The sequence below is a fragment of the Cyclopterus lumpus genome, chromosome 8, assembly GCF_009769545.1.
Source record: "Cyclopterus lumpus isolate fCycLum1 chromosome 8, fCycLum1.pri, whole genome shotgun sequence".
In the NCBI taxonomy this organism is placed as follows: domain Eukaryota; kingdom Metazoa; phylum Chordata; class Actinopteri; order Perciformes; family Cyclopteridae; genus Cyclopterus; species Cyclopterus lumpus.
The window spans coordinates 13,096,810-13,116,441 of NC_046973.1; the positions used below are offsets into that span (position 1 = coordinate 13,096,810).

The 19,632-nt window shown below is 43.7% G+C and overlaps 1 protein-coding gene across 3 annotated transcripts in view; it reads left to right on the plus strand.

The window, feature by feature from the left end:
• Positions 1–18,617, plus strand: part of LOC117734510 (thyroid hormone receptor alpha) — a 69,712-nt gene extending 51,095 nt beyond the window's left edge. Inside the window, exons 1-8 of one of the 3 annotated variants that reach the window (XM_034538563.1) lie at positions 1,235–1,700; positions 5,338–5,399; positions 6,829–6,950; positions 9,650–9,797; positions 11,975–12,180; positions 12,928–13,074; positions 14,704–14,962; positions 15,941–18,617. In XM_034538563.1, coding sequence (XP_034394454.1) covers positions 1,669–1,700; positions 5,338–5,399; positions 6,829–6,950; positions 9,650–9,797; positions 11,975–12,180; positions 12,928–13,074; positions 14,704–14,962; positions 15,941–16,191 — 1,227 coding nt within the window. In that variant the 5' untranslated portion in view covers positions 1,235–1,668 and the 3' untranslated portion in view covers positions 16,192–18,617. Of the gene's footprint in view, positions 1–1,234; positions 1,701–1,783; positions 1,925–5,337; positions 5,400–6,828; positions 6,951–9,649; positions 9,798–11,974; positions 12,181–12,927; positions 13,075–14,703; positions 14,963–15,940 lie in introns of those variants that run through there. The other 2 variants (XM_034538564.1, XM_034538562.1) reach the window with 2 other exon arrangements.
• Positions 18,618–19,632: the final 1,015 nt, after the last annotated feature.

The following is a 19,632-nucleotide window of genomic DNA, read 5'->3' on the forward strand; positions in this document are numbered from 1 at the left end:
CACCATGAGGCTCAGGATTGTGGCTTTCAGTAAAATGTCTTGAATTATATCGGATGGGTTGCAATGAAATTTGGTGAAAAATATTCATGATCCCCTTAAGATACTTTTTGTTCTTTTTATCCAGCCATGAGGTCTAATATTGTCCAATACTTTGCTGTGTGACCAAATACCTGCAGAACTAAAGGCTAACTCTGCATTTAGTGCTAATTAGCAAAGTAAGCATTGTCTTTGGGAGCATGTTAGCAGTCTTGTTTAAAAAAACATCCACCATTTTCACCTGATATCTTGGTAAATGTAGATTAAACAGTAAATCCTCATCTCTACAAAAAGTCATGTCACACACACCTCTCTCTTCTTTCTTTTTTTAACGGCAATGCTGTTCCTTTTTCATATTGATTGCTTCTTTTTAATTTTCCTTATTTATTTATTTGTTATCGCTGTTAAGCTACCACCAATGAAGCTACACACCTCCATAACGGGAATGGTACCTTTTTAACACAAAAGACCAGCAGGAAGTCACAAGTATTATTGACGGCAGCTTAACATGAACACAAATGGAAGGAAAAAAACAGCAAAGTATTAAAAATATTTTCTGTTTTGTGCAAAAGTACATTTTCGTTGCTGGTCACGGAAGTTATTTGAATACTTTCACTTGGAGAATTTACTTTTATTTGCGGGCATTGGAGCTTGTGAGCCCGAGATGAGCCCTTTTTAGTGTTCACGCAACAACACTGTACATGGCAGCTTTAAAATCCGTCCGTAAGCGTGGCCTCCACGATAACTGGCTGTCATTGCACTTGGAGGAAAAAAGAAATCAGTGCACTCTAATTCAATTAATGAGATATCAAGCGTCCCCTGTGTCCTCGAAAGACCTCACTCAGCCGTACTGAGACTGCATCAGCCGGTCTTTATGTAATCGAGGTAACATCAAAGCTTAAGTGAGTTTGGACGCAGAGAGGCCAGGAACCTATTTGTGTTGTGGTTGTTTAGTTTCCTCCTTGGGGACAAAACGAAAAGAATAAGATTGTAAAAATAAAAACATTAAAAAAGTGATAATAAGACAGAGAGATAGAAGAATAGAGAAAGGACAGAAAGCGATGGAGAGCGAGAGGGGTTGTACGAGGTAGACCAGATCATGAAACGGTGTGTTGTGATGACACCAGGGGAGGAAATAAATATGCAGACGGACAGACAGAGAGAGGGGGGGGGGTGAGCCGAGGGAGGCTTGGAGAGAGCAGCGAGAAGGTAGAGAGAGAAAGAGAGCGGTGAGGGGGGATAAACAGAGTAGTCGTTCCTCTCAGCAGCCAGTCTGAGGCGGAGCGCCACTACTGTCTTAGATATCTTAGCTGATAGCAACACTCTACTGTACTTCTCTGGGATGGACTTGAGCACTCGGGTCACCGGGAGGTGGGTTCAGGGTGGTGGGATTTAAGGACCTCCTCCTCCTCCTCCTCAGTGGTTCACGGATCAACGAAAGCTTCCGTGCACACTCAGGCTTCTGCTTTTGCAGTGGAACTGTTGCAATACTAAACAAAAGGAGCCACGCGACTGCACACGTGCACTGACTCAGCTCGGCCGTTTGGGAGGCTGAAAGGGTAGAAAAGGGTCGCTGGGGCGACATTCTTATTCTTCCCCTCCTCCTTCTGGTAGTACTGCAATCTGGGCAGCATGCACATCTTACAGCCATACTGCATCAACAGGTTGGTGTTTGCGTGAATGTATTTGCGAATGTATTACTCTGTGTGTTAGAAGTGGGTGTGGGCGTCCGCTGGCATCCAGCGCATGTTTAGAGCAGATAACGTGAGAAGTGTGTCTGTGTGTTGAGTTAAGAAGGCTGGCCTCTGTGTCGGTTGGTGTTATTGTCCCTGCTGACAAATGCACAAAACAGTAGTCCACAAATTGGATTTCCTAAAGATGATCGCATGTATGTACTTTAATCTCAAATAAAACATGGCTTTTCATGCAAAACATTTTTTTATCCCTCAAAGTAGTACATTGTGTTTATTTGGTGAGATTAGTGGAAGAGAACGTGACGTTTTACTAGTCGAGTGGGAGGGTCTGTAGCAATCGACTTATGTAAATGTGCCCGTGCATCCTTTCTTTGTATTGTGTGGGAGGTGATATCCATTGTTAATGCATGTGATTCTATAAACCATGCCAACTTAACACTGACGCTTTTGTGAAAGCCACAGTATCTTCCAGCTGACTATCTTTCAGCTGATGCCCTCAGGACAGAGCCTGATTCTGCCTTGGTTGCAGCTGTAGTACCATGTGTTCCTCGGGGGGTGTTCAAGCCTCCGTTTGTAAGGTTTCTAATGAAATGATGGCACCATTCAAAGCTTTGTAGCAGCATTTATTGCTGTCTGCCACAATGTCTTTTCTTGTTGCTGCTCCTGGGGCACCAACATTTGACATTTTCAAAGTGAATACACATTGGCTTTAAAGTTTTATTTAGCGATGTGTTTGACAGCAATGGATCAAATAACTGTGTTTTAATATGAAAGAATGTCAAGTTTCTACCCTCGTAAAAGGTGTATAATACGAGATTAAGAGCATTTCTATTGCGTCAACATGGCGACACGGCTTGCAGCTAACAGTGCTAACAGAGCTAACTGTGTTTACCTGAGAGGGAACCGGGGGGTCGGTGTTACGCTGCCGCGATGACGCGGTCGCAATCAGCTATGTGAACGGTGCGGTGTGGAGCTGCGACCGTAAGCTAGCCAGGTGGGTTCCTGAGCTCAAAAAATGCATGTGTGCCAGGCCCAGGTACGTAAACAAAGAACAGAGAAATTTAGTTTAGGACACACACAGAGGAAGAATTAGTTCATCCTCTGCTCAGGTAGACATTACCCCAATAAATCAAATAGTGCTCCATTCAAATAAAAAATAACAAAAGTGTACAGAATTGATGTAACATGTGTGTCTATCTGCACTAATAGAAGCGTCAAACGATAGCACGTCTGGCTAACTAGCTCACTACACACAATAGTAATCCTGGAAACAGCTCAATTCATCCAGAGATGGCGTTTCCAGCCAACGTTAGCTTGATTAGCGAGCTAAACTCCACCAGCTACACGTGTCATTTCAACCTGAATTCAAGGGCCCGTTTTAAAAATTGCTACGATTTTTAGTGGTATCACATTTTTCAAATCGGCCATCGTTGATGTAAACTGCATGCAAGAACAGAAAGCATGAGAAGTGAGAACAAAGTGAGAGGACAGGGCTCAGCTAACGGAGTGCTTTAGCTTCTTTTTATTATCCAGCCCCAAATTTGCTCAAGAAACCCACTGAGAACAAAACATCAGACAGACAAAGTTAGCAACCGGCTGGTGAACATAGTGGAGCATTTAGCAGCTGGAGAATAAGATATATCCTGGAGATCAAAATGGAGCAAATAAGGAATGCCGCTTTTAATCGCACAAAGCTCATTGTATCACAGGTTTTAAAGATGTCTAAGTTTTTTCTATGTAGACTGTAGTAGACTGTGTTTTTTTACTCACGATATGTCTTCTTTGACAGAGCCAGATATTTATTTCGATTGCCGTCTTTGCATGAATGGAAACTAGACTGCCAACGTTTACATGCCCACCACCATCTGATGAATTTAATTAATTGCCTCATGTTGTGGAAACACTGTCAACACTGTCACAAACTCCATAAACTATTGAATTAATAGAGGCAGAAATGATAATGTGAGTGTTTCTGTTGTGGTAGTAGCTCAGATCACAGTGATCAGAGACTGGAGTAGACAGTTACCCACCATGTTACTGCCTGACCATGTGCACAGCAATAGAAGTAATAAGTCTGCTCGACCGTGAAAAGCAGCAAGAACAGAGAAAGAGATGTCAGGATTTTCTTTTTGGGGGGGGAGGGGGGGTTGGAAGAGGAAAGTGGATTTGACAGCTAGAGAGAAACAGAGGGAGGGAGGGGAGGAAAGTGGTGTTACCTAATACTGCTGATGGAATTTTAGAGGACAGGATAACATACTGTATGACATAACATATCTGGGAGGAGGAAAGAAAAAAGGAAAGTTGAGGACGCATAGAGTAAGAAATGAGGAGTGGCCATGGGGAGTAGCCAAAGACAGAGAAAGAGATTTCATTGAAGAGAGAAGGGAAATGGGGGTGGTGGGCGGGGGAGAGCAAACAGCCCAGATGGACAGATAAAAGGGAAGGGACAGAGGACAGTAATCCAAATCTGCTGCCAGGAGCAAAGGCAGAGTGCATCCTATGAGAGTGAGAAAAGAGGAAGGACAGAGAATTAGAGAAGGAGGTGGGAAAGAGATGAGTGAAGAAGTTATCCATATCCTGGTGTGTGTGTGTGTCTGTGTGTGTGTGTGTGTGTGTGTGTGTGTGTGTGTGTGTGTGTGTGTGTGTGTGTGTGTGTGTGTGTGGTCTCCACGTGTGTTGGCGTAAGTAGGATTCAGTCATTATACCGAACAGACACTGAAAGCACAAGATGTGGCTAGGCTTTGAATTACCTCCTATATATATTTTGTATTTTTATTATATGTGATTGAAAATCAAGAAATGATATAGCAAAGGCAAAAATGAATTCACAAATACAGCAACAGGGAAAGAAAAGAATCCATTTGAGGTTATGGTTAAAGAAAAGAATCCATTCGAGGTTATGGATTCAGACATGCCTCGGGTCCAGCTGTTTTGCAGCGACTTATCTTCAATCAAGCAGACTTTAATAAAAAAATACATGCACACCAGCACAAGTCCACTCCATCTTTTTTGTTGTTGTTTATTCGTGTTTAAAGGTTGGCTGCTGTTGAAGTCGTCCATAAGCGGCCATACGCGTACAGCGGGCTACTACTTAGCTTAAATTAGCTTCTGGTCATTTTGCATGGGCTGCAGAGTGAAAACAACAAAACAGTTATCTTAAAGCTTGGTGGATTTGCATGTTTATATAAAGAGTTGGTTGGAATATTCTAGTGAGGAATCGACAGAGAATTATCACCCTACTCTGCAGCTGTGTGTTGCGTTATAGCTTCTTTTAGCTCATTGTTTTTGTTGGCCGGTGTTGCGTCTACGCCTCGCTCTGCTGCCACCAAGTGGACAAAATAATAGTTTGATACAGCTTTAAGTTTGGGTGACTTGCTTTGGCGAGGGAATATATTGCAAACTTTTTGTTCTCTGCAATCTGTTGTAAAAAGAACAGAAAACAGAGCAGAGTAGCAAAACATATGTTGATGATTAGTTGTTATAATTTGTTGTAAGATGCTATCAGTTGTACAGTACTTTAAGTGGTCGATTGTTTTTCACATTGTAACATCGCTCTCTCCTTTTCTTTCTCCCCCACTACCAATCCTCTCCCACTACCGCCTCCCAGGTGGCCAGATGTGCCGAAGAGAAAGAGCAAGAACAGCCAGTGTTCGCTGAAGAGCGTGTCAGGTAAGGAGTTATGATCTCCGCCTTCGCCTCTTTGTGTTTCTGTCCACTCCAAACAAGCCAGCGAACACCACGCTGATGGGCTCCCTCGGGCATTCAACGTCGTCCAAGGTGTGATTACTGTGATAATCTCCTCTCCGTCGTTATAGTTCTGTTATTTTCCTTCAGAGGCTTTGTTGGACTCAAATTAGCTCACCTAGGACAACAAGACCCCAGATTAATAGATTTGTCGGAGTAGAGCGGCAGATGGCAAAATAAATGTGAGTTACAGTTTTAAACTTCATATGGCACTTGTTTTTGGATACATCTCTGAGCCAAACATGAGCAGGCTCAAGCCTTGCTGAAAGTCTGAACAGCAATCAATGAAGCAACAGGTATCGGGGTAAGAGCATATGTGATGCCAGCCAGTTATTGTACAGTTCGACTTGATTTAGTCCCCATAAAGGTTATTGTCTTGAAATCAGTGCCTACAGTATATTTAGCATCGTTCTAGGAATTATACTTAGAAATGCAAAGTAAAGAAAGGACATATTTATGAAGTAATGTACTAATTTCATTCAGTGATTAGTTTATATGAGGACGAACAACTGATGATCACTTGATTAATCACATGTGCGCCCTGAGTAGGAATGGACACAAGGGGGTTTACCTTCAGCACATCAGCCCAGTGTAGTGTGCCTTTACTTAAAGTAAAACAATATATATTTATATTCCTCTGATTATCTCCAGGAGCAACTAACGCATACAATAAGCAACACATAGTGGTCAACTATTATAAAAAGGGTGAAATGATCTGAAAACAAACAATAGAATAACAGATCATTTGTATTTTATTTCAACTTTCTTCTTCGTTTGTGTTGTTTTAATTCAGTTCAGACAAGAAGACAGATTGCAAAGATTGCAACAGAAGTCATTGGTACCCCTGAAGCTTTAAATGGTCTGTTCGCCTCTGAGCCATCGAAGACCCCAACAAGCCCGAGATCAAATTGTATTAATATCTTGCATTGTTCCGATTGCGTTTATGTGGATTTGTTACTTTATATATTACACTGAGAATTCTACTTTATTCCACATCGCCGCAGCTTATAGGACAGAGTTGCATATTGAGAGTAAAAAGGATTCAACATTTCGCTTCTGAAATGTCAACATGAAAAGCGTATTTCATAACATTCTGGGAGTGTGTCTGTAGACCTCGTCGGCTGGCGTGATGTCACGTCTCTGTGCCTGAAAAGATTCTTATACGTTCTATCCTGGATCACAGCCTCCTGGGACCCCTATGCGCAGGAGCCTTATAGGAGCCTCTCCCCTTACCTCGTCATCCTCACTGTCCGTTTGACCTCATTAGCTCACACTTATTTCCACCCTGTCTAACTCTTCCTCCTCCTCCTCCTCCTCCTCCTCCTCCTCCTCCTCCTCCTCCTCTCCTATATAGCTCTTAGTGCCTCTGTTCCAGGGTACATCCCCAGCTACCTGGAGAAGGATGAGCCGTGCGTGGTGTGCGGGGACAAGGCGACCGGCTATCACTACCGCTGCATCACCTGCGAGGGTTGTAAGGTACAGTGCAGCATCTCCCTTTTACTAAATGGTCTTTGACTCAGTTAAGACTGGAGTTCACCAAACCGCTCCCCCCGAAACAATCGCTTCCAATCGTAACTTAGCAGCTGTACTCAGGTATGCCGGGATGTCACCAATCGGTTTGTGGACTCCAGTTTTTTAAGCCTCGAGTTTGGCATTTTAAGCGGCGCCAAGTGACACAAGAGGGTGGAGCTTATTATCTGAATGCTGTACACAACGTATCGAGGCAATTCAAATGTTACCATAAAGTTCATGGACTGAAGAACGCACTGTATAAAGGGTTAAAGTTCATGGCCATAGCAAAATTAGATTGTGAATGCCTCGAGTCAGCTGACTCTGAGTTAAAGGGGATGAAAAGTGCCCTTCTTGTTGGAACTATGCTACATTTCATGTATTGTTGCGTCTTAACTTTAACCAATTAAGGGGTTTTGTGTTCACTAAAACAGAATTTGTTGGTTTGAACCAACATGTCTTAGTCCGTCTCTCAAACCTTTCAGACTTCTGTACCCTGGCTGTGGCCTCAATTCCATTATTAATCAAATTTGTCGGGGACAATTTTCAGCCACAGATAAAACCGGGAAATTACTGCTTGTTGCCTGGAAATAGTTTTGGTACACAACCCTCTATCGCAACAGATTTCAAGTCTTTGGAAGCTAATTTAATTTCAATACTCTACTTATATCCGAAAAGACAAAACAGCTGCTTAGAAGTTGGCGAAACATGTTTTTCTCTCTTACGTGATGTTAGGAGGGCGAAAGTTTGCAAAAACACTGGAGTGTTAAAATTCAGAATACCAAATGAGAAAGACAGAACTAGAGTGAGTCATTGAATGTAAGCTTTGCTGTTTATCATCCAGAATTTAAGGCCTAAAGCAAATGTAACTTTATTTTCCTGTTCTTTTATTTATTAATTCATACTTATTACACGGTACAGTTCTGACTTGACTGGAGGCCTCTTGATTGCAGTAGTCGGTGTCCGCTGGGCCGAGCTTTATTATCCAATTAATGGCATCCCGTAGAGCAGACAGCACGCAGTCTCTAAAAATGGCTTCTGATGTACTCGCGCAGGAAATGAGGCACACTGAAATCCTGCTGCGGTGTTAAAAAGAAGAAATTAACTTCAGGGGATTCACAAACCCATGAGAGCCTTAATGTATTCAGAATCCAGATCATTGCCATGTAGGTTTTCACATAAAAGGAATTTAACACAAACTTGGTAAGAGGAAATTAAGTTTAAAAAAAAAAGTATTAGAAAAATTATATCTGAATCCAATTGAAAGAGTGCAGTCCTTAGAGGTTGTTTGTTGGTGTGTAAAATTGTTCACGGAATGTGGAAAGGTTCACAGTAGGAAGTAGATCTAAGTCCTGAAGATCTGAAGATGTGCGTTAATGTAACGCTTGTAGACCGATATGAAGACGTTGATGTCACGCGTGGTGTTGGGGCTCAGCACTTACTTTTAAAAGTGGTTTCCAGGCTGGCTTCTGGTTCTTCATCATATGAGTCAAACTTTAAGTTCTTAAGTCAGAACACTTAATTTGCTTTGTCATTGTCTCTAAAAGAAAATGCCAAGAAGTGGTTGTCAATGTCAAGTTGTTCTGACTGATGGTGAGTTTCCCACCTGTAGACGGACTCATCCCCACCAGAGATGAGTCCATTGAGGGTGGTGTCGTCCACTCACTTTAGCAGCTTGACGGGCTGGTGACTGGAGGTGCATCTGTTGGTGCACAGGAAGCCGAGCAGAGGGGAATAGGTGCTGAGAGTCAGAGAGTCACAGTCAGTGTTTCCTCAGCTTCACTCGCTGCTTCCTGTCGGACAGACAGTCTGTGATCCAGCTGCAGGTGGAGCTGGGAGAGCTCTTCCTTCAGCAGAGTCAGGATGATGGCATTGAATGCAGAGCTGAAGTCCACAAGCAGGATCCTGACAGGTTGTTGAGGAGTCCTGCTGCGGTTTGATTAATTGGAGAGCGATGTTGACTGAACAGTCTATAGACCTGTTGGCTCTTTAGGCTACTGCTGCAAGGCATCCAGGAGTGGGTCGTGAAGGTTTTAGGTGGGACAAGACCGGGTGCCCAAAAGACTTCCGAGCCACAGAGGTCAGGGCGACTGGTCTGTTGTCGTTAAGTCCTCTGGTCCTTGTTTCTGTCTTGTCCTTGTCTGGGATAATGGTGGTGATCGTGAAGCCGGCCAGAAAGTGATAAGAGTATTTATTTATTGCGATGCAGTTTATTTTTGGATGGTTTCAGAAGGATTTTACAAAATTGCAAAGCCTCCTACCCTGATACTTCTCTGCTTGAATGCAGGTCTTTGTAAAGCGGTCCCAGAGAGTGATTCTAATCAAACTGCTCCCCGACTCTCTTGTTCAAAAGCGGTCACTAAGACATGATCAGTCACAGCACCGCTTCATTACTTATAATTCAATCAGGTTCCTGCCATGCAGTCATCAGCCTGCCATGTGATGTGAACCATTGATTGCACTTGTTTTACGCCGATTAAAAGGCAAGAACATTTAATTGGAGGATTTAATTTTGAGGGCATGGGGTTACTTATTCCCCTCAATCGATGAATGCTCTTTCTTTCTTATTTTTTTTTGCTCATTTAAATTTGTTTTCTTCCTTTTATTTGACGGTTCCTCCATTTTGTCTTTTCTTCTTCTATCTCCATTTCCTTTGCTCTCTTCAGGGTTTCTTCCGCCGGACCATCCAGAAGAACCTCCATCCAGCTTACTCCTGTAAATATGAAGCCTGCTGCATCATCGATAAGATCACACGCAACCAGTGCCAGCTGTGCCGCTTTAAGAAGTGCATCGCTGTGGGCATGGCCATGGACTGTGAGTTATTATTAGATTACGTATTCTTATTACTAGTATTTCTAAACAGGTCCATGGGTTAAGATGGTCACTGCGCAAAACTATTTAATCCATGTCAGGAGCACAGCTGTAATTCATATTCTGTTTCATATAAAACTGTGAACATGGTAAACCGTACCTGCTAAACGTTAGGATGTTAGCATTTCATTGTAATTTTGAGCATGTTAGCAAGTGGACATTAGCATTTAGCTCAAGCACCGCTGGGCCTCAGCAGAGCGTCATAGAGCCGCGAGCATTAGTCTTAGATCTGTGACATCTAGGTAGCAGAATATGTGTCGTTGAATACTGAAGTAGAGCAAAAATATTGATGGAAAAGCAAATATAAAGCACATATTATCCAGCATGCATCACAGTTGGGTGTTGTGAGGATTTATCAATACCGCTACTCTTATCGATACTCTTATTGATACTCTTATCGCTTCTTTTTCATTACGTATTATTTTAAGAAAGAATGAATTCAGAACAGGATTAGAATGTTTTTATATTTTTAAGTTACTAAGAATGTTGCTATTCGTTGCAAACTAAGCTAAACAGTTAGAATAAATACAGAGCGCTTTTGTTTAATGTTTTTTATAGTAATTCTCAATTAATGTTGCACGGTGTATCGATACTAAAAAGGTACCGCGCATTAAAAACGATACGATTTCGCATATTTGTTGTATCGATACTTCATTAAAATAGCGTGCGCGTGTTCAGAGCACACTCACTGCTCCGCTCCCTGTCATTCTGCCTGTACGCAAGGGGGCGGGGCTACCCAGTGCTCACTCACAGCAAGTGATCACAGGGGAGACATGGCATCAAGTGCAGGAGACGTGGCGTCAGTTTTTGCTGACCGTCCTCAGCTTTTTGGAGAAAAAGATGCCAGAAGTGAAATGTGGAAGTACTTTGGCTACATTGCAAACAGTGAAGGAAAGCTCACTGACACACAGACAGTGAAGGAAAGCCCACTGACACACAGACCAAGGGGGTTTGACCTCAAACACACATCTGTAAAATTATGTAATTCTACAATTGCTCATACTTATGAAAGGAACTATGTAGTCATCTGGTCAGATACAAACAAAAGGCCTACATAGCCGTGTATAATCAATGCTATGATGGCACCATGTAGTTTTCATTAATATCTTGCTGTAGGCTAATACTAATGCCATTTGTTAAGAGTTCAAAAAGCTGTGCAGGAACAAGCTGATAAAAAGGAACCATACAAATGTTTTATTTATTGCTATTATAGATAAATATACCGGTATCATATCGTATTTGTAGTATTGTATCGAATTCTGGTATCGTGGTATAAGGTATCGTGATATTTATGGCAGGTATCATATCGGAAGTTATAATTTTGGTATCGTGACAACCCTATTCGCGATTAGCCGAGGTAGCGGCGGTGAAACAATAACGTGAGCTCATCAATACAACGCGTGTGTGTGTTTTGGAATGAGATACCTAGTTGTGGAGATATCGGGCGTAGGGTTGTCGAGATGTAGAAAAAAACTCCACATTAACATCTGAGAACTATTTTAACCGTAGTTCACAGACACTCTCTAATCACATTTGTCCGCCTCGTTGAGCAGAATAACAGAACACATGCACATAATCTAATTCCACGTTGATGGGGATATTGATTTAGCGGTACAGCTGCTCTCGTGGATAAAGGAAATGGAAGTTCCATTTTTCGTGATAATTTGATGAATGGCACTGCACTTAAATCATGTTGCTTACATTTCACAGCAGCTGGCAGTAGTAACCAGAGAAATATCTTTGGATCTTTGTACAACATTTATATTACAAAACATAAAGATGGGTTCCTTGCATTTATATTGTGTCATTTAATAATCATAATCATAATAATAATAATAATAATAATAATAATAATAATTATAGCTGTCTTAGTCCTAATATGTGATTTTAGCTTTCAGTGTTACATCTGATATTTCATTCCAACTTCTTCTCAGTGTTTCACTGGATGTTTTCAGTCTTTCAGCTTCAGTTCTGAGAAAGTTGAATATCTATATAATTTATTTCGTACTATCGTGGACCAACTCAGCAGTCAGTCACGCGTGTATTCTGTGTTTTTGTTTCACTGCATTAACTCGCCTAACTGTCTCCCCCCCACCACCCCCACCCGTCCCGCCGATCAGTGGTGTTGGACGATTCGAAGCGCGTGGCCAAGCGGCGTCTGATCGAGGAGAACCGACAGAAAAGGAAGAGGGAGGAGATTGTGCGGACGTTGCAGACGCGGCCGGAGCCGAACAGCGCCGAGTGGGAGCTCATCAGAATGGCGACGGAGGCCCACCGGCACACCAACGCCCAGGGCTCCAGCTGGAAACAGAAGCGCAAGTTCCTGGTGAGCATCTGGTTCTGAGCAGACGGAGATGAACGGAAATGTTTCACAAACGAGTCCTCTGCAGTGCAATCGCAGCTGCTTATTATTTAGAAAGGTTGAACATCATGCCAGCCTGTATCCCCTGTCTTCTTCCAACAATGCCCCAAAAAAAGATCAATATCAGTTTAAGAACACTCTATATATATTCTTGCCGCCACACAGCCCTTTAAAGCCGTTATCGACGTTCTCTTCAAAGCTACCAGACCCCATTGACAAAACCAGTTCTTTTACCATCGTAGAACACGGGAGCTGCTTTTCTAACATTTTTTTGAGTGACTTAAATGAACCCGAACTGACTCTCTAAAACACCAAAATTACCCGATGACACCAACAAACTAACGCATCGAGGAACACGTTTAATGGTGCTTGTGACACAGCAGGCTGGACTAATCAGAGCACAGCTACAGTTTGTTGTTACAGCTTCAGAGAGATAGGACTTTATGAATCCTTACTCAAGATTTTAATATAGACCCTTTTATAGCCGACGCCATCAGAAATATGTGTGTGCATGATGGCAACGTAATTTAGTTTTCCGGGGCTTTTGTTCCCTGAGTTATCGAGCTTTAAACATTGAATTTGAACTATTAACAGCATCAAAGTGTGTTTGGGCGTGTTTGGTTGTCACAATTGATATTCCAGTGGCGCACTCAGAGACGGGATCACAACAGGTGTTGCAGCCTGCATTCATTGTGGTGTGTTTCCTTCCAGTCGGACGACATCGGCCAGGGTCCCATCGTGACCACGTCCGACGGAGATAAAGTGGACCTGGAAGCCTTCAGCGAGTTCACCAAGATCATGACCCCGGCCATCACGCGCGTCGTCGACTTTGCCAAGAAACTTCCAATGTTCTCTGAGGTAGGTTCAGAGAGATAGAAAGAGGAGAGAGATAAGAGAGATAGAGAATGTCCTTCAACTTATTTGGGGTGGAATGTCTGGCTAACTAGCTCACTGCAGCAACGTGACTTTGTGTTACTTCCGGGCCGAGGAGCACATCGTTAACGACCTCCTCTGGGGCCACATGTTGAGTTTTGAAGCGAATGTCCTGTTAATTAATAGCAAATCTTCCCCGACCAGGTGTAGAGGGTCCCAGGGTGTCACTAAACTCTACACTGCAACCCAAGAAGACTGCTGTTCCTGCATGACTTTCTTTTTATTTGTTTTTGTTGCCTGGGACGTCATCCTATCCTCCGTCTTTCTAGCACAAAATCATGAATGTAGCCATCACGAGCATATTCATGAGCCTATTACGGGGTTCTCGTTTTGAAGCTAGTCTTTATCAAAGGCAGCAAAAAGTAGAAACATTCTATGGTCATTTTTGAAGGAACTTAATTGCAAAAAAAGGCCTCTCCAATAAATGATAGACAGTCTGTCTATCTATAAGTAGGAAAAGGTGGCAGTTTGGACCCCCTCTCTCTCCCTGTCTCTCATTCTCTCTCATTCTCTCTCTCTGGATGATGTGATGACTCACCGCTCACTGATTTTGCTTTGCTCTCTACAGGAACTGTGTGTGTGTGTGTGTGTGTGTGTGTGTGTGTGTGTGTGTGTGTGTGTGTGTGTGTGTGTGTGTGTGTGTGTGTGTGTGTGTGTGTGTGTGTGTGTGTGTGTGTGTGTGTGTGTGTGTGTGTGTGTGTGTGTGTGTGTGTGTGTGTGTGTGTGTGGTTCGACCTTACTGAGTGCAGCCGTCATGTATATTGCAGAGGCTTCCCGGTTATATAAAGTGTGTCTGGGGATTTGTTATGAATAGAAGATAACCCTTTTTTCTCTGCAAGATAATTAATGTTGGGGGGTTGAAGGAAAGCTATAATACCACAAGGTAGATTTCTCAACACTTGTTATTGCCTTTCACTGTGGGCTAATTAATGGTATGTTTGCATCTTTCTCCCTAATTAGCACAAGAGTCCATGAGTAAAACATACACATTGAAGTTTTGTACTGCTTTCAATTTTCAGCTTGCATTCGTATGTCAGTAACCATTTTATTACATTTGTTTAAATTTTTTAGCCACTAGGGGGGTAGCGCAGCAGTTGTAAACATGACATCAAATGTGCTCAATTTAAAGCTTTAAAACTATTTACTATGAAAAGATTAAAACATTCACCATCTTTCTGGCCACATGGGGACAACAGAAACCCAATTTAAACATAGCTTTGACATATCAGCACCTTAAAAAGTTATTATGGGGCGACCCAATAGCCAGGGGTCTACTCCCCCACATGTCCTGTCTCTTTCCGCATCTTTAATAACAGCAACGTAATTTGAGCAAATAACAATACAATTCCAGCCATTTTAATAACTTGGTTCATTCATTTATTTAAAAAGATGGTTCTGTACTAATCTAGAAAACCTCAGAGGTTGGGTTAAAGCTAAAGTTCTATCATTAACCGTAATGTCTTTGTTCAGTATTTTGTCCAATTAAATGAGAGCAATTTTAAATAATGAATGTCTTTTTAATGCGATTACCTCGTATGCGTTGTTGTTTCCCAGCTGCCTTGTGAAGACCAGATCATCCTGCTGAAAGGCTGCTGCATGGAGATCATGTCGTTGCGCGCCGCCGTCCGCTACGACCCGGAGAGCGAGACGCTGACGCTCAACGGCGAGATGGCCGTGAAACGCGAGCAGCTGAAGAACGGCGGGCTGGGCGTGGTGTCGGACGCCATCTTTGATCTGGGGAAGAGCCTGGCTCAGTTTAACCTGGACGACTCAGAGGTGGCTCTGATGCAGACCGTGCTGCTCATGAGCTCAGGTGAGGGATGAATAACGACATTGACATTCGATTCTCACCTCACTTCTCTGCGGTCGGCGTTGTCTTCGAGCTTGGCATAGAAGATTCTGGCAAATACAGACGAAAGCTGAAATATGTGAAATACAAGCGCCACAATTGACGTCGCAAACCTGAGCAAGATCTGAAAAAATAACAGATAGCAGATTACCAGGGATTAGAATCACTTTCAGTCTAATCAGGTCCTGGTGGGATCCTGTGCTATTGCTGCGGCTCAGGATCAGCGTCACTGGACCAAATAGATCAGAGCCAACTGGCCAGCTGCTGCTTCTGTATTTAGGTCTGTCTTCAGTCAACTACGTTTTTGATCATGTGTTTGGATCAGGTCCCCTTTTTTATTTGTTATCAAGTAACGCACGTCGGTACGGACCGTTTGTATGGGCAAGTTAAAATTTCCCACAAAAACAGCTGGATGGCAGCAGAGCCTGCAAGTACTACAATACTAAGAAAAACACACAGAAAATACGTGACGCTTGAGCTGGCAACATTAGAGGAATTACCAAGTCAACTAGATCCAACCAAAAAGACCCTACAGGCCTCCCTTTCAAAGCCACTTCCCCAACAATTATCATTATGGACGTAAACAACCAACACGGCTATTGTCAGCATTATTACACCGTTCCCAATGAACCGGGCTGGCTCATTACGGTCCTCAACAGCCACAGATACCAGATAGTTTGTTTTTTTAGAGCATTTGATTTGATTGCTGTCAGGATGTAAAGAGAATTTCAACAAATATGGGAGAACATTTTTCTATAATACCCTCACTATCTTTTAAAAAATGTTTAATATTCTTACGGACAAGACGAAAATGAGACATTTTTTAAAGTTACTTTCTGGTCTAAGATGATGTTTGTAATGTGACACAAAGGTAATCTCTCTCTCTTTCTCTCTCTCTCTCTCTCTCTCCCCTCTCCCCTCTCCCCTGCCTTGTCGCACCAGACCGCTCGGGGCTGACCAGCGTGGGGAAGATCGAGCAGTGCCAAGAGGCCTACCTGCTGGCGTTCGAGCACTACATCAACTCCCGCAAGCACAACATCACCCACTTCTGGCCCAAGCTGCTGATGAAGGTGACGGACCTGCGTATGATCGGGGCGTGCCACGCCAGCCGCTTCCTCCACATGAAGGTGGAGTGTCCCAACGAACTCTTTCCCCCGCTCTTCCTGGAGGTCTTCGAGGACCAGGACGTGTGACTCGAAGAGCGTCGGGGGAAAAAAAACTGCAGCACAAACACTAAGCTCCACCCCCCCACAACGCAAAAGAACCCTGGACACGTTGAAGGAAATAAATGTTTTTGTGAGGGGGGGAGTGGCTGTGGCTGTGGCTGTGGCTATGAAGGAGAAGGAAAAAAAAAAGGATTTTTTTTCTTCTCAGTGTAAATGTGCCCTTTAAACCTTTTTTGTTTGTTTCCTCAAACACCTACGGCACCAGCAAACACACCGTCAAGGTTTAGGTTGCAAACACACTGCCATGAACATATGCAAACACTGAGCTCATCGGTTAGCTCCTCCCTCACCTGTACAAACAAACAGCTGGACAACACTAACCTCTACTACAACCGACACTCTACAACGTCTACAATTTTTTAATTTTTTTTTATCTCTGGCACCATCAGCTCCTCAGACGACCCCCACCCCCACCCCCACCCCTACTGACCTTTCCGTCTCACATACACACAGAAACACAATGACATATATATGGATAGAAATATATACATATATATATATATATATGTGCGCCAAGCACACCCCCAATGTTACCTCATCTGTCGTAAAATATGTATTTCCACATTATTGTGTGGGTACGGTCGTCTCAAGAGATGGCACAGGGCCACGCAGTCCGCAGTTACCATATACCTCCCTGGTAGTGTTAGAAGTTACAATGGGAACACTTTGTATGAAGCATTTATCTACAGTGAATATTACAGATATACATATATATAACATTCTAATGCATTACAACAGCTGCTGTCTGCATTGTTACGTCTTATAACTGCAGTCGTGGAGACAAGTGTGATTGTTGATAGTTCAGCATGAGTTGAGGCAACGCTTATTGTTTTTTTAGGTGAGAAGATGGACGCCCCTCTAACAGTGTGTTCACACCAAACAGGAATCGAACCTTTCGCGTCGACAATTACCTACAAAAGTCGACGCAAAGACGAGGAATGCGCGTCATTCGCGTGACGCTGTGTCGCAAACGGCCATCAGCGTGGAGAGACGTTCATGTCGCCGTCTGTGGGCACCAAGAGCTCTGCAATGTATATCTATGTAATATAAACCATAGATGGTAAGAACAATAAGCCGTGTTCATGCCTCCTAGCAGTGATTAATCCAGAGCATTTTAACGGCAAAAGCATGAACTCAGACTTCTTACGAGTCGTGAACGCACCATTCCGAATGCTGTCATGCTATAGAGCAGCTGTAAGGAAATAATAGACTAGAAATCATTGCATTGTTATGATACATAATGAGCATCTTCAAAATAAAATACATTATCGCTGTAGGCTACATAGGAGGTGTTTCCACCACTTTTATTGTACAGTGTCCAAAAAAATAGTTTAGTTTCAAACTCAAGTCATTAAGAGAAGATTTTAAAGTCACAAGACATGACTTGGAACTGTGTCATGTTTACCCATAACACTCAAATACAGTATATGAATATATATATAAATATACATAAATATTGCTAGAATACCTCACCAACACATACCTCCTGTTATCATTACCTCACACACACATTTGCACCCAGTTGTTTTTATCGATGTTTTTGCCTCCTCAATAAGCAGACCGGGCTCCGCCACACCATGTGCACGTGCGCCTTTTCTTATCGGAGCACCGCCCTGTTAATCACACCGTGGCCCCGCCTCCTCGCCTCACCCCCCACCGTCTTGTGATGGGTTCAGCGCCGCCACGTGGTGGAGGTGGAGGTGTCACCTGCACCCGTTTCACGTCCCGCCTGAAGCCGACAAATTCTACCTCACCTCTCATCTCTGTGCAGCTGCCCCGCACGCGCACGCGCTCCAGCACTGGGTGCTCTGCCGACAGTACACAGCAGCTCTTTTTAAAACGGCCGTGGATCAACGTTTGACAGCTGAAATGGCAGACTTTGCCTTTTTTATTTAGTGTTCACCACACACCACGAGGGACCGCAATCACTCTGGATTCAGTTTTTTTTATTTGGGTACCCGAAAGGACAAAACTAGGGCGCGTGAAGGGGATGAATTTGTGCTGATTAAACTTTAAAGGAAACGACAGCTGGAAGCTGGGACTCCAGTGGAAGCCATTTTGGCCCTGTTTGGGTCGGACCAACGGGCTACTGTGGGTGGTGACTGGGAGATGAATAAACAGCGAGGGAGTCAGCAGTATTCGCCCGTGGGTGTGGCCGCGTGCGTCCGGGGGACGCGGGACCCCTTGATCTCGCGCGGCCCAGATCCGCCCCTCGCCAGCGCAGCGATGGAAGGCCCGATCCCCGGAAAACGTAACAACAATAGGAATTAAGTACTGCTGAAATAAGCTCCACCAACCATATCCCAAATTGCCATCCACGACGAATAACTATCAGGTTTTTTTCTGTTGCACTAAAACCACAATGTCTGTATCCCTTAGTAGCCCCGAACCCCCTTCCCCCCCCCCCCCCCCCCCCCCCCCGCCCACATATTTCCCCTGCTCCTGCAGTCTTAATGATAATCTCTTTTATATATTTCTCACACACACGCGCGTTCCACTATCTCATCTGATTACCCGTTGAAGCTAACGAGGACTACGAACTCAGTGTTACTAATCTACATTGCAGGGTATTGAAATAGAACCGTAAGCACTGATTTTACAGGGATACACACACACACACACACACAAGCAGCAGTACACACACACACACACACACACACACACACAGCAATAGGATGATCATAAAGCAGTACAGGTCCATAGCAGCCGTCTCCAGGCCGGCTGTGTCCGTACTGCACTTTGCTCACTATCACTGTGAATGAAAGCCACGCTCGTGGCCCACGACAGGGAACCGCTGGCTCAATAACTCTGACCCGGTAATGTGCCTCGCAGAGGTCGGTAATACAAATATACACTATACAGAAGCATATATTTATAGATAGATGGATATATATATATATATGTATAAATGTTACAGTTATTGTACGTGGCATTAGCTGAATTCCTGCCGCCAGCTCAAATCCGATCATGAACCCGTCCCACTGGTCGCGTGTCGGAACTCAGTCAACCGCATTGATGTCCGCAGAATAATTTGCAATTGAGGTCATATTGCGATGCGGCGTTTGTTTGCCTTCTGTCTCTCTCTCTCTCTCTTTCTCTCTCTCTCTCTCTCTTTCTCTCTCTCGCTCTCTCTCTCTCAGCCAAATGATCACTGGAGAAATCCTCCTCGAAATCCTCCTCCCAGTCTTCTTTACAAAAAAAAGAATAAACACACCAGCACCACAGAGCACACTGCCTTCCGCCACGATCAGTTGCACCAGCATAGCAGTGGGACCAGTGGCCCGTCCCCGTCCTCCATCCAGTCACCACCAAAGCCATTACACCTCAGACATGTGGGCCAATCCAGCCGGCGCTTTCCAACGGACTCGCGTCGCTTCTAGCCGACCGAATCAAACTAACCGGGCACCA